The sequence below is a fragment of the Melanotaenia boesemani genome, chromosome 13, assembly GCF_017639745.1.
Source record: "Melanotaenia boesemani isolate fMelBoe1 chromosome 13, fMelBoe1.pri, whole genome shotgun sequence".
NCBI lineage: Eukaryota > Metazoa > Chordata > Actinopteri > Atheriniformes > Melanotaeniidae > Melanotaenia > Melanotaenia boesemani.
The window spans coordinates 11,672,795-11,688,299 of NC_055694.1; the positions used below are offsets into that span (position 1 = coordinate 11,672,795).

General features: G+C 39.4%; 1 protein-coding gene across 13 annotated transcripts in view; it reads right to left on the reverse strand.

The window, feature by feature from the left end:
- The window catches only part of LOC121652095 (membrane-associated guanylate kinase, WW and PDZ domain-containing protein 1-like), a 98,528-nt gene that overhangs the window by 16,304 nt on the left and 66,719 nt on the right, over positions 1-15,505 (reverse strand). For 4 of the 13 annotated variants that reach the window (XM_042004650.1, XM_042004660.1, XM_042004655.1 and 1 more), the window contains 9 exons: positions 15,355-15,437; positions 14,780-14,815; positions 13,336-13,393; positions 13,058-13,170; positions 12,073-12,195; positions 11,605-11,790; positions 10,810-11,421; positions 3,875-3,909; positions 1,598-1,853 (listed from right to left, as the gene is read on the reverse strand). In XM_042004650.1, the coding sequence (XP_041860584.1) occupies positions 1,598-1,853; positions 3,875-3,909; positions 10,810-11,421; positions 11,605-11,790; positions 12,073-12,195; positions 13,058-13,170; positions 13,336-13,393; positions 14,780-14,815; positions 15,355-15,437 (1,502 nt within the window). Of the gene's footprint in view, positions 1-1,597; positions 1,854-3,874; positions 3,910-10,809; positions 11,422-11,604; positions 11,791-12,072; positions 12,196-13,057; positions 13,171-13,335; positions 13,394-14,779; positions 14,819-15,354; positions 15,438-15,505 lie in introns of all 13 variants that reach the window. The other 9 variants (XM_042004652.1, XM_042004649.1, XM_042004654.1 and 6 more) reach the window with 4 other exon arrangements.

A 15,505-nucleotide genomic window follows, 5' to 3' on the forward strand; every position in this document is an offset into this window, starting at 1 on the left:
AAAAAGGGGCTGCAGCTCCTTCAGGGTTTATCAAACAGTTATACCAATCATCTGCAGCTTAAAGCAGCCCTTGCAAAGGCCCAGTTAATATTTCATCAGCAGCAGTCCTAGATTCTACATGCTGCCATTATTATTAACCAACACTGCAACTCACAGCATGTGTATGACCAGCACATCTGGCTGGGAACTGTTATAACACAACAAACCTGCCAAACACATTGCCTGTTTACAATCACACAATAAAATCTTTTGCAACACAGGGGTGCATTTCACAGCATCAACAAGCCCAACCTCCACTGACATGTCACCACTGAGGCAAAAATAGAATTTTTGAAGGATGTAGTTCAGCACTTCTCATGGACCATCATAAACATTTATAGAGTTTCCCCCTGAATAATACAACAACAAACCACGAGTGAAGGGCTAGTGATGATTCTAGGTAGGGCTGGACAATATGAACCAAATTTTATATCTCAATAATTTTTACCTGAATCACGATATACGATATATATCTCAATATATTTTTTGTCAAGTAACCACAGAAACAGGTTTTAGTTTACAGCCCTCAGTGCTAAATACACTTTTATTAAGGATCAGCAGCATGTGCATTAAAACAGTTGACTGAAATTAAAGTAGCTTTATAATAAATCAAATGTTCCTGAAACAAAATCAGTGAAAAATACGTTTCAATGACCACAACAGCTGTGCAAATTGCAAAAGAAAAGATGCTTTTAACTCAAAACAAGATATCTCGATATAAACGATATTCCCTCATTTTATATCGCGTCTGATAAAGTCTCGATATATCTGAAAGTCTGAATATATTGCTCAGCCCTACTTCTATGACTTCTTGCTGTCCAGTGTTTTAGTTTTGGGTATTGTATTAATTATTATACAGTAAACTTTTTTTTTATACTTTCTTAATCCCAAACTGGGAAATTCTTTCTCTGTATTTAACCCATCCTAGTTGCTAGGAGCAGTGGGCTGCCAGATTCCAGCACCTGGGAAGCAGTTGAGGGCCTTGCTCAGGGGCCCACAGTGGTTTACCTTGCCAACTTGAAATCAGGTTCTCCAGACCCAAAGCCCACCTCTGTAACCACTAGGCTACCACTCCCTACTACTGTTAAGATTCCAGTAAAAATATTAGTTTTGATATTAAAATGTCATATATCTTTCCATGATGTGGAATGCTTATGCTCTGTTTTGTAATTTGTGCACTTTAAACTCTCGAGTGCATAGAAATGACAGTTAGTGTACAAGTGGCATAAACCAACACCCAAATGCTCATCTCCTCACACATATGCTGTGAAGGACAGTTCTCTCTGGAGGCATCTTTTGTCACAGGATCAGTTGTGATTTAAAAGGCAAATGTGAAGCAAAAACACAAAAACAGGTGCAAATGCACAATGTGCATTAACCCTGGATCTTTAAAAAGATTTTTATTTTGTTAGTTTGTTTTATTTTTATCTTGAACTAAAACTCATCACCTGAAAGATAATTTTAAGCTGCATCCATCCTTACAGAAGGTTAAGAAGTCTATATTATTGCTATTAAGAGGAACTTTGCAGACCATTTATTAATGAAAAAAAGTACTCACATCGACTCTCATACATACTCCTGGACTGTGCCCAGATCTTAAAAGGGTCTGGTTTCTTCTGCAAGGTAAGAGTGCCATCTGCAGGGTCCAAGGGGGGCAGGCCTGGCAGAGGTTGGGTGGGGGCAGCCGGAGTGGGAGCCACCGCCTCACTGGGCATGGCAGAGGGTGGGTGGCTGGGAGAATCTGTGTGGATGCTGCGGTGGCTGCACACACTGTGCTGGGAGCTGCTCTGGCTGTCTTTTCTCTCTAACTGGTGCTGGGTGGACAAAAAAACAGAAAGAGGTGTATGGGTGTGAGGGATGGCAAAGTTATAAATGTAAAAGCAGAAGATGGAGATACAAGGCAGAGAGAAAAGATGAAAAGTGAGTCAATGATAGGAGTGAGATAGAGGACAAAGAGTGAGAAAAAGCATCCAAGGTCATCTGTTTTAGATATTAAAGTCAAACTTTTGTCACTATAAAATGTCAGATTGAGTGTAAAAAGAAATCACATGGTTTCCATGGTTGCAAGACACAGTCTGTGGGGGGTGGGTATTAATGAATGAAGATCCAGCTTTTTATTAATCCTATGGCCGATTTTATTGGCATTTTATGGACAGCACTAATTCTAATTCTGCAACCAGAGAATGTACATAATATTATGCTATTATTTGCAGATTAAACACATAAAAACCCTCTTTTCAACCATATAATAAATGAGCACTTCTTGGAAAATGTGATTACTGACAGTGAAAAGTGGCAAAATTGACAAATGAATCATTTTGTATCTGCTATGAATAATAAAGCAGTGCATAAAATGGTAGAGGTCATGGCACTGTCTCTCAAGTCTCTCACTCGTCATACTGTGTGAGATGAAGGGTCAAATTCCAATAATGCTTCCTAATGAGGACAACAGCCATACAAAATTGACTTCTCATTTGATCATGGGGGACTTGCTTAATGAGGTAGGACAGCACAGTCTCTCTTGCGTATTGCAGTTTACTGTGAGCATCTATTTAGACTCTTAACTGGAGGCAAAATGGTTGTTCTTGGCTGACACAAAGTTGCATGCAGCGTGACATTTCACTGACATAACACAGAGGGGATACTGGCTTTTCCTTAGTGGAAAGTTAATCTAGAGTGACAGTCAGGCAAGGCCACTCGACCCTCTAACAGCACCTGCCCCCCTTTTCCAACTGCCACACTATGTGACCTGGATAGGTAACACCCACATCCATGATGGATACCAAATTAATCCAAATCCTAATATCCAGTCAGCTCAGGCAAGGGCTTGTAATGTCCATCAAGCGACATGGGACAAAGTTTTCCTCCTCTCAAATAGCGGGAAATGAACCTGCCACAGACCCTGTGTGAGCTTGTCTGAAAGAAGTATCCTTCTGCTATAACATTGTAGGTGTCCAGAGGTAAAATTGGTTGACAGTAATTCAGAGCAGGGCCAGTCTTTTCTGAGTCCATATTGATTTTTTATCAGCTTGAGATGAATTGTAAAAATTAGGAGGCGTTTGCTCTGTAAACTCTGTATAGCTGGCTGTCCCTAGAGAGACCCTCACGCTGCTCACAGATCTAGTCTTCCTGACTCCTTCTCCCCATTTTCTTCAATCTTGCTTATCAATCACAACAAGGAGTCACATTGCAGTCTGTTGTAATCTCTCCTTCAGTTACCCAAGTCCCTCCCCCACCCGCCTTCTCTTTGCCTCCAGCTCATTGTGGCGTCATTGCCCCCCTCTTCTCGATGTCAGTGCTCCTTCTCTATCTGTGGGCGATCATAGTGATTCACTGCTGCGTTTCCACGTTGGTCTTCCCCTCCCTCTTTCCCTATCTTTTTCCATGCCTCTTTCTACCATCTTCCCTCAGCTGTAGCTGTCTGCCCTCCCCAACAGCTGGTCACTGTTACAGTGCTCTGCCCAGGCTACGCTCAATCAGTGACAGGGTGGCAGCATGGCAGGAGTGAAGGATGTAGAGTGAAAACAAGAGAATATTTAACAAAAAGAAGTTACAACATATAGACAAAACAACAACAAAAAAAAGGAAAAGGAAAAAAAAGAAAGAAAGAAAATGGTAAAATAGGATGTAGAAAGAGTAGCACACTGAGGAAGAAAGTGAGGAGGAATGACAGCAGCTGGAAAAATAGAAGATTTCTAAAGCTTTGGATGCAAAACAGCAGAGCAAAGAGTTACATGTCACGTCTGTGTCTTTTGTTCTTTAAATAGCACTTCTCTCTGTCAGGAGCGTGCATTGATATGCACACACACAAAAGAGCTGAAGACATAGTACTTACCACCAGCTTTGGACTCCTCTTGGCTGGCACCACTCCTGCAAAACATCGGCAGAGAGAGAGAGAGAGCATTAATGACCTGCGGTGCTCCTCCTCTGTCCCTTTTGGTCAAAACCTCCTCAGGACAAACGGATGAACCCCTGGTTCCTGCTGCAGAGCAGAGCGCAACTGTGGCTTTCTCTCTCTGAGCAACACACTGCACTAGGTTGCTTCCTAATCTAAGTGATCTCCTCCCCCTGTGCTGTATCCCACTCTATTCGGCGCTTTCACCCGTGCTATTAGCAGAGGAGCTACTGATCTATCTGCATTAGACAAGACTGACCAATACTGCAGCAGAGCAGAACTGCTACTGGTACAAGCTACAGGTCCCTGAAGCATCCACAGATCCCCCTCTCTGATCTGCAAGGCACCTATCACCAACGAGAACTCTCCAGGATAATCTTGACTGTTACCCAAAGAGGATGAACACATCAAAAGAAAGCCTGAGTTTCAGCCTTGAAATGCACATCTTCTAAGTAACTACAGAGCTGTTTCCTCTCCTCTCAATTCCACTGCTTTCCTCAAGGCTTACATTGAGAAGCTGATCTTCTCTCTCTGCCTCCCGTTTTTTTCCTGTCCCTCCCCCTTCCCTTTTTCTGAACACCATGACTTGCTGTGCTTTTATCCATTTCTATCTCTCGTAGACAACAACTTGTTAAGATTAACCAAGAAAATCAATCTCATTTGTGCTAATGAAATATTAATATTTTTGAGCCAGATGTCTGAGGAGATAATTCACAGAATATCAGTGTAGGAAAGTACATTCTCACTCAACTTTTTCATTCATTCTGCTGGTTCTTCTAACTCAATACTATTAACAGCAGTCTTTTCAGGTGGACTCCACCTGATGGTTTAACCCACATGAAGCTCCTTTACTGCTTTCCAAGAAGACTATCTTCCCTTGCTGAAGCTCCTTTTCCAGGGACTTACTACAGTACAGTGAGCTGAGACAAAAATAGACAAATGAATGCATGAATGACATGAGGTGGGATTGGGCTTGCTGTTGCCTAGGCAATCAAGTAGCTTTGTATACAAAAGCAGCAGTCTGCTTTGTTAGATATGATAAGTGAGAAGCACACCACATGTGTTTTTTATCTGTAGACCTCTGATCCCCTGTCGCCTACTTTGTCTTCATTTTTGCTGTGAAGACCAATTGTTGGTTTTCTAAGACATCTTATACCCAGAGCGTACAGCAAGTATCGATGGAATCTTTCTGTGACATTAACACACAACATGCAAGCATCCATCTTAAGCTCTTTCTGCTGCATTGGCAAAAAAATCATTAAATGTTAAAACTCTGTTGCTGCAACGCCCCTCTCTACACAATTCATAATTTATCCCTATTTTCTCTTGCGCACGCTCGCTCTGTCTCTTGGAGTACGGGCCGCCAGTTACTGGGCCATCTTGGCTGCTGAGTGATTTTTTTATGGGCCTAGTGAGTGCACATGTATTTGTGGGTGTGGCTGACACAGAAGGGGCATACATCACAAGGTCAGATGTCAATAATAACTGTTTTCCTTTACAACAACAGGTTTATGTGACCCTCATGCTCTAGATTACATAGTGTGGAAGGCCAACACAAAGTCTTGATAATGAAGCAACCTTAGAAAATTTGTAAATTGCCAATAGGTTTGGCACTATTTTCCCATTAAGCAAGGGGAAATTCAATTTAATTATGGCCATTCAGTAAATACATTTCAGTATACTTAAAGAGAAAAAAGATTTGATGATTAAAAATATTGAATGACAACTACTGGGTTGCTTTTGACAGCTAGAACAGCTGATTTATGCATGAAAAAAATCTTCAAATCTTCTTAACTTGCTCTTGCATGATGATGCTAGTGTTTATAATTCAGAGCTGATTAAATCTGATTGATAGCAGCATTTATAAGCAGCTGAAGCTCAGTCAAAGAAATATGGGACTTGAATCATTCTGCTTATACACATCTTTAAAGTGCATTCATGCTATAAATATGTGGTATGAGCATTGCAGGTATGCAAGAAGGTGAGCATTTATTTATGCACATCACAAAAATATTGACAAGTGTGCAGGAACACATCCCATTTACAGCATTTACAATATGCTACTGGTGCCATAATCCTGACATATTTTACTCTGCTGCTGCCACCGAATGACTTTAAAGCTCTGCTCAATATCCTATAAATAAATATGGGTGTGTTTCAAAGCGTCAGAATTCATCACTAGAAATGGAAGACTGACTTTAAAAGCCTGGTTTTATTATTGCTCAGACATCCTTCTCCCTGGATGAGTAAGACATTACCATTGGTTGTTGGATGATATAAATAGCTCTAACTGTTATCATGGAGTAGGCTCCTTCTTTAACAGTGACAATACAGTGAAGTTTGGGTATGTCACTTCAGAGGGTTACAGCTCAGGGTGCTAATGAGATGGTTACTACACAACATCTACACAAGCCTCAAATAGAGCATACTCACATTGTTACTGCAATATTAGCACATAGCAATAATAATATCTACTCAGCTGGTTTGCTTACAAACCAGTGCTGGTGATGGAAGTGTGGGTGGAGCCTTCTTATAACTTGACTCACTCTGAAAAATGTTCTATCATGCCATCTATCATATCTCATTAGAAAATGAAACTGGATTCACTCTCACAAGCAAACATGGTTTTTCTCTGGTGAGCAGCAACATAAAATATAATTCAGGTTATGTTGCATTTTAGCATCGTTGCGTGGGTGCAGAATATCTATGTGGGGGTATGACTCTTTCACTGAACTGAAAAACTTCAGCATTTCAAAGTGATTCTGCATCACCGTGAATGTCCAACTATTTCAATATGCTGCTGAAGCTGTGGCCTTGGTGGGTCTAAGCAGAGCCCACACAGTGAGTGAGGTTTTCTATATACTTTGTTAAAGAGAGTAAAACATGAGTAATGCTCTCCTTTGTTAAACCAAGCTTGTCAACATTCGCCCTTGCTCTACGTATAAGGCTGTCCCATTATCTGATTGTCCTCTCTTCACATACTCTACATTATATTGTTTCACTCTGTATATGCTGTCATGATATTTCACTCCTCTACCTCCATTCTCTCTTCATGTTATTTCCTTTCTTTCTGTCTTTTCATTTTCTCTCCTCTTTCTCTCTTTCTCTCAAGGGACAGAAGCACTCTGCACGATTGTCATGGCAACAACGATGGAAAGACAAGATGGAGGAGTGATATCTGGCCTGGCCTCCTTTACAGGCGGGGATCTTGTGGGTGAGAATGTCAGATCTTATCTTTAATTCTTTGGGGGAAAATAATTCTTTGACTGGTAAGTTATTATAAATATTTCTTGCAGCTATTTTTTTTTAAATTTCAGAATAATTATAAAATGTTAAAAACTGGCCTGAAGAGCAGATTTGCTGTAAATGCTTTTGTACACTGCACATCAGTCAGATGAGGATTACTAGATTTGTAGAGAGGTATCTGGTTAAGATTTTTTTTAAATGATTTTAGAAAGATTATTGGGATTTTTTAAACAAAAGTCCTAAAGTCAGATAAATTAAAATGACACAAATAACAACAGAAATAACATACTTATGAGCATTTATTTCTTAGAAAACTAATTTAATAGATTATTCGTTTAGGGTGAAAAAAAATCAGACAAGCTTTAAGCAATAATCTGTGATTGAACTTAAAGTTGGGCATTTTGAATCAATGAGATGGAGATCAGTTTTGATACTTATTGATCTAATTAGCTGTAAATATATATATATATATATATATATATATATATATATATATGTCTGTGTGTGTGTGTGTGAAAAGATTAAAGATTGTCTGTAATTTCTTCCCTTCCACAAATATGTTATTTGATTTAATTAATGATGAACAGATATTATCTTTGCACTGCAGGAGGTGCTTCTGGTATAAGAAGCATGGAAACGGTGCCCTAAGGAGCTTAGCATTGCACTTCAAAGCGAGCAGCCCTATAGGCATGCTCATAGCTGATGTTTTCTTTTTCTTGATGACTAAGTTACCTTTTCTCCTTTTGATCAGTTGTCTAAGTTTTTCTTTGTATACTTTTCTTCAAAAGCCCATGCACTGGGTTAAAATTATTTCTGATTTCTGCCTCCTACACCACTTGGCCAGCTCTCACATTATCCCATCTGTGAAATGTGGTTGTAGGACTATCATGGTTAAAGCCTGTTTAGCTACATATTTTATATTTAATACCAGTGAAACAATGAAATCAGAACTATAAGGTAAAATTTCTTGAACTTGATTTCATCAGAAAGAGGGTGAGACACTAAAATGAAGAAGAAGAATACAAGTAATTTAATTAAAGAAACAGAAAATAAATACTATGAAATGGCATAATATGACAGAAAATTAATTTGGACATTTACAGTGAATCCACTGGCTGGTTTGAATCACTTTTATGTTTGTTTTTTATTATGAGCAAAGATCATTTAAACTGCCAGTGTTGCATCTGACAGAATAAAGACTGATGTTCTCATGTACGTCAAGTATACATTAAATCAAGACTTAAACACACAAACTTAAATTGTTAGATCTACTCATGGTTTTCATGATATGGTGATGAAATTCCTCAGCTTATTAATTCACACATTCACATAGTCAGCACTTTTTATCATCTTACTGTTCTGCTTTGGCTGAAAGGATCCATTACTTCTTTTACCCCACAAAATCTGAGAGAAAACAGTTTTGCTGAGACTTGAATCAGAAGCTGCAGATTGATGAGTCAGAGATAAACAGATTAAAGCCTCTTTTCTCGGAGCTGAAGTCCACCTCTTCCTCCTCTTCTTCTTCTTCTGTACATCTCAAAGGCCAATCCCTTCACATGTGCTCCCCTCACCAAATTTCCAGTGCTGTTCAGCAAATCTCACACTCTTTTCTAATCCTCCACCTTCAACCTCTTAAAACATGATTCCTGACCCTTTATTTCTGAACTTTTCCTCTTATCAAACTCCTTTAAGCTAGCGTTTGCAAGCAATTAAAAGCAGACAGCCATCTCTTGAAAGGTCACAGCATCATCCTCAAACACTAACCAAACACTGATCTCAGTCCCAAGGACCATTATTATCGATTGCAGCTGCAACTTCCGATTGTTTTCAGAAATCTGTCATGTGTACTTTGGATTTAGTCAGTTAAATAGTGGAACTGATACCAAATGTAACTTCCCAGAGTCATTTGGTTTGTAAGAACAGATGATTTGAAACAGGTCACTATCACACTTGTTAACCCTCTTCTCAGCTAAAGTCATGGAAACAGGCTTGAGGGGAATAATCGTGCATTTTTACCTGCACACCAATTATAAAAGCTATGCAGTGAACGTTCGTGGATCAGTCTGCTGCTTTGTCTGCCAGTTGTCAATGAAAACTAGCGCAGACTTGAATTTTGCTTAATCATTGTTGAGCTCTCAGTTAAATAATAATTTACCCCAATTTAAGATGTATTTTACTCCAGGAAAATTCATGTATTGCTGCTACTTACTGTGTCTAACAGACGTCTGAGACATTTAGGCCAATTTTGTAAAATTAAATACTTCTTCATAAAAACTTGGACAAAAAATTCCATATTCCTACAATACAAACCAAACACATCCATACAAAACATCCCAATAACAATAACTGATGAGTATCACCCTCTTCTGGCCACTTCTGGGAGTGTAGTTCCCGTCTCTCATCAGCTGGTCACTCACCTGAACCCACAGTTATGACAGGCCAGCTTCAAAGCTAATGGATATGATCTACAGAGCTGTCAGTCACTCTAAAAGCCTTGAAGACCACCTGAAGCCTCCAACCCATTTCTCTTCTATTTAATCCCTCTCTTTCCTTCAGTGCTCTACTGGCTAGAATATTATCTTCTGTAATGCCTCTGTATTATTTAGCATTTCTCTCTCTCTCTCACACACACACACAGACACACACAAGTCCATAATGATGCTGACATTTAACACAATACAGCAGTGTTATTCCAGTGACAGTCCACAAGGTCAGCTCATTAGAGGACATAATTGATGTGGGGTTCAAATCCCAACCTGCCAGTAAAACAGATCTAGGTCAGCCTACATGAATGGGAATTTAGTAACAATAAGGACTGGGCACAAATGAGGGACCTTAAATGTCATTCTGTATCTGTGTGGAGAGTTTACACTCTGGCAGACAATTAGTTTTGTTGACATGTCAGTGAGAAAAGCATACTTCTCTGGGTCATTGCAAGCCAAACATGTACCATGTTAGAATATGAACAGTAGAAAGGTGGCTGACTAACAAAACCCCCAGCCCCCCCCCAAAAAAAAAGATGAGTATGATTAATATATAAATACATTAGTAAAGACCAAAAGAACAATTAGAGTCTCCGTCAGCTGAAACAAAATCAATCAGTAGTAAATATCCAGTCATTTTCTGTTTCATACACAGAGGCCTTCATCAACTTAATTATTCCAGATAGTAATTAGGTGTGAAAATATCATGCCAATATAACACATGAGCAGCCTCAGAAAGTAAATGATTAAGACTGATATACAAGTCCCTGACCTAATGTGCTGCTCCCCCCCGATCATTCATCCATCTTGACTCTTTCCCCATCCTCCCACTTCTTCCCATACTCACCTGCTCACCCACTTCCATTTTATCTCATCCTGCCATCTCTGTACCTCACCTCATTTCATCCCATCGAGTCCGAGCATTTTCAACCTGCCACCCACTCTTTTCCTCACTTTTATCTCTAACTATTTCATTATGTCACTCTCCGGGTGCCAGTGATAGGCTAAAAGCTGTTGTCTGTTGAGCAGACTGAAGTACATTCTGTTGTGTGTCATCTCACAGCCTTTTTATGCCAAAACTTCACTTCCTGTAGGCATTCATTCACACCTGCTGAAAAATACCTCAAATCAAAGCACAACACATACCTCTTTGCACCAGCATAGTGACCTCACTCCCTCGGGGACATTTGCTCAGCAGATCCACCACTTGGTTGTGAGTCATATTCTGGACATTCCTCTTGTTGACCTCCATCAGAATGTCCCCCTCTTTTAAGCCACGGCATCGTGGATAGTCTACTATCTGCTTGACCCTCTGGCCTCCTCCTGTCAGGCTGTCGGCGATAGTAAAGCCAAAACCTTTGTCTCCCTTCTCCATGTGAATGGTGATCAGCTCGGGCTGGGTGGCTATGGAAGAGGCCAGGGTGACCACATCGCTAGAGTAGCCGTGGGACCCATTAGATGCAACCTCAGCCGAGGGGCTATGTGACCGTGGCTCACGCATGCCATTAATGGGTCCAGCCTGGTTAGCAGGCGAGTCAAACGTCTCTTGCCCGTTGACGATAATCGGTTCCTTGTCCAAAATTGCCACTGAGGTCACCAGGCTGGTGTTGGGGTCATCGGGGTCGAAGGGCAGTGGGTAACCACGACACAAAGCCAGGTCCACCATGGAGCCGATAGGGATGGACTGGAAGATTTTTACCACCTGAGCATGTGTGTAGCCCAGCACAATGGTGTCATTGACACTAACTATCACATCACCTGCATAATGAAAGACAATACTGTTAGTAATGCTTCATTTTTACTGTTAAAATATTAAATTAATGCTATGCTGATATGTTTATTAATACACAGTGTTGTGCTAAAGATATCTAAAGGGAGGTAAAGATGCAGTGTTAAAGAATGAATACAGTGCCCTCTGTGGATGTTGGTTAAGTACTGCACCTGTCTCCATCTTGCCATCCACAGCTGCAGGCCCGTCCAGCACCAGACTTTTGATTTGTAAAAACTCATCAGGCTCGTCACCTCCAACCACAGTGAAGCCAAATCCTCTGCGACTTTTCTTCAGCTTTGTGTTGATGAAGGTTCCTTTCAGCTCTGCTGGGTTTCTTGTGAAGAAAGGTTTTCCCCCTGTAGAGCGTTAAATGAACAAATCGTTTTCTTGTTTGTTTTTTCTAAATAAATGAGCAGCTCAGACAGTGTGATATGTCTCTAGCAACAACACGCATTTTCTCCTCACTTCCATGTAACATTGATAATATTCAAATGTTGCATAAAAAAGAAGCAATTTGGTTTCTCATAAAAGTTTAACAAAAAGTTCTTAAATAAATAGTTTATATAAATAATGCCTAATGGAAAAATCAAGTAGTTGTAATGAATGGCATATACAGGTCTAAAAGCATAAAGATTTACGTTTGACTCCTGCAGGGATGGGAGGTAGTGCTGGTGGGACTTGGGGGTCCCTGTAGGTCTCCAGGTGGTTTGGAGCATAGTTTGCTAGTGGAGCGGCTGCAGAGGAATGCTCCTCTATCCACTCTGCATGGGTACAATTATTCACACTGTAATCTAAACACATTTAGTACAATCATGTATTTACATGCCACATAGATACAAACATATAAACACTGAACAGCAACATCCAAACACAGAGCTTGAAGCACACACTATATGTACAGTCCTTTCCATCTGATTGATTATCAGTTTCTACTATTGTTAGCCTTTTTGTACATGTGATCATGTAAATTCAGTTTACCTATACAACTTTATACACAATATCCTATTCAGTGCAATTAGTTACTCAGCTTTGAACTATATTTTGAGTCCAATTTTTTAACTGAGTGTATTTTGGTAACCTGGTGGTATTATAGGTATGCTGAAACTACAACTTTCCTTTAGTTTGATTATAGTCCATTGCAATGTAGATTAATGGCAGGAATAGTGATGACATCTCATGGCGATGAAATCCTTTGGAAGTGAAAGTTGCATAGAATCTAAAACTGAGAGTTTTGCACATCTCCCCTAAGATTTCAGCTTCAGCTCTCACCTCTGACCTATTATCTAAGGTCAATATCTCTCATTTTATGAATGGTATGCAAATTAAATGATCAAATACAATATGGCATACAGTATTCATGGTTATAAATCACATAAATTAAAACCTAAACATCAAGATCACACCAGGGCTTGGGCCAGCTTTGTATTAGTAAAAGCAGCAAAGTTTGAGAAAACAAAAAAGTTTGTTTCTGAAAAAAATGGAAACTGAAGTCAAGTCAAAGCAGAGAGAAAAGCAAGTCTGGCCAAATCCCCAGCAAACAACATAAAAACTAATTAAGAGGACAGGACGCTGACAGACATAAAGAAAGAAAGAAATGGTGCCGTGCCAGGGCAGGAAACGAACCTCGAATATACCGCTCACCTTCTGGAGGCTGCGGCTGTGGCTGCTGCTCCAGGATTTTTCTACGCCGCGCCTCCAACACTGGGTTCTCATACTGGGTCTTTCTGTTAATATGACTGAGACACACAGTCATGAGGGAAATAGAGAAAACAGAAGCATGTTAGAAAGAAAAAGAAAGTTAGATTGTATAAAAGTTTCTAAATTGTGCTATTCCCAAAAGAGAAAGTAGACCTGTTTGTCTGTGTGTTATGCATGATGTTACAATGAGGGGATTAACTTACTCTACATAGTACACCCCGTACACAGGGTCATCTATTCTCTCCCATCCTGGAGGCAGCTCTGAAACACAGAAGGTGCACAGCATTAGACACAAACTCAAATCTGGTTGTGTTTTTCTGCATAGTTTGTCAGTAAAACAGTAACATGTACTAAATGATCATTTTACAACAGCAAAACACAATAAAACTTTTCTTTTATTGTATTTTTCAAAACAAAGCTGCCACTCGCTGCCAGCCAAGAACTCACACATTGAAGTAATCCTGCAAATGATTTTTGTTTTATTACTTTAGTAAAAGTACCGGAGACTAAGCAGTTTTATTCCGGTTCAGAGCACCCAAGTGTGCCTGTAATTATCGCTTTTATTGTGCCAATTATGACAAAAAAAGAATAAATAAATGAACGCGTTAAGCATAAACACACATACCTATCCCTCAAATTGTTTACATGTTGTCATCTGCAATTCTTGTCTCTTTGGCTTTCATTATTTTTTATAAACACTTTTATAGGAGATTATTTACAAGCAACCGACTGCATCAGAGAAGCCAGTGACCTATTTGAGACTGAGCTCTTGTTCCATTGCACACATGTTTATGCTACTTTCAAAGTTATGAAACACAGAGTGACTCAGAGACAGTTTTATTTCATGCAACGTATCATGAAGGAGCTGTGTATTTTTTATCATACCAATAAAAGAATAAATTAGCCCAAATCTTTAGTTATTAACATCCAAAGACATTTTATTGACACATGCACAACCATTAAAAGGAAATACTTGTAAATTTGCTTGTAAATTCTTGATTTACAAGCAAAAGACAAACGAGAAAAAAGATCGTTTCACAATTTTGATCCACCTGGTGATTTTTCTGAAGCTTTGGGCTGTAATAGAAATGCAAATTACAAAGAGTTGGAAAGACTTTTACACCAACATAATCCTGCACATAATGTCTTATCGGAAGACAAACCTTAGTGTTTGTTTGGTGAATTGATCTCTCTTGAAAGATTTTTGAAGGAGTCAAGCAGGAGCAAAGATTAGTCTTTTCAAAGGAAAAAATACTGCAGTGGAAAAAAATCTTTCCTACATTTGGTTCTACACAAAAACTTAAAGCCTCTTAAGCATTTATTTTTCACCCTTTTTTCAGTCATATTGCTAGGAGGGCTCATGACTACCACCAGCTCTTGTACAAATAACTATGACAGCACCTCTGCTCACAGCAGGACAAGAGCAAAATACAAACATCAGCATGTTGCTCTGCTGTACCAGAATCCTTAAGAGACTTAAGGGAATCTAAAACTCCTCTCATTCTTTGCAGCTCTCTTTTCTTGTAATCGAAAACCACATTGACAGCTTAAGCAGGTATATAAGCAGTTATGTTTTAAGGAATGGTTTAATTTAAAATAGCTGCCATCTCAACCTGCCAGAAAGAACTTTAACTTTAAAAATCTTACCTAGATCACACTCTAGGTCCTCTGTATGTATCCCTTCTTCTCCAATTTGAAAGCAGGATGAAACAAAGACAGCAAAATGAAGAACAGAAAAAGTATGGATAGTAGAAGAAAGGTGGGTCAAAGATGGAAGAATCAAGAGCAAATAAGGAATGAAGTGACAGTCCAGTGAAAGGCAAAAGAGGAACAGACAGTCCTTAGAAACAGGTTAACAGGATGCACCTAATATTTGAAACAACTCAGATATTTAGGAGGGAATTGTGTCGCTTGCAGTTTCACCACTTGATGGTGCAATTTTGCAATTTGTATTCTGAATGAAGTGTCATTTGGAATTTATTAAAAGGCTGTATGTTTATCAAAGAATAATGTCATTTTTCATGACAATAGTGTTTACAACAAGACAAATGTAAGACACATTCCATATGAAAAAACAAAAACCAAATCAAAGCACTAAAATCATAACAAGAAATTAACTATGGAATCATGAGGAGTCCCATATCAGAGGACTCGCACTGTTTCTAAACCACTACACAGAGTGAATGAACAGTTTTAGTTATAAAAGATGTGAAGAGGCTTACCATCATCCTCACACTCTTCCAAAGGCCTGGAAGCTTTGTCTCTGCACCGGGGGTCCAGCCATGATGTGGTCTTTGTGTTGTGGCTGAGAAAAAACAAACAGGATGACAAAATAGTTCAGCACAGGCAGTCATTGTCATATCAAAGCACAGT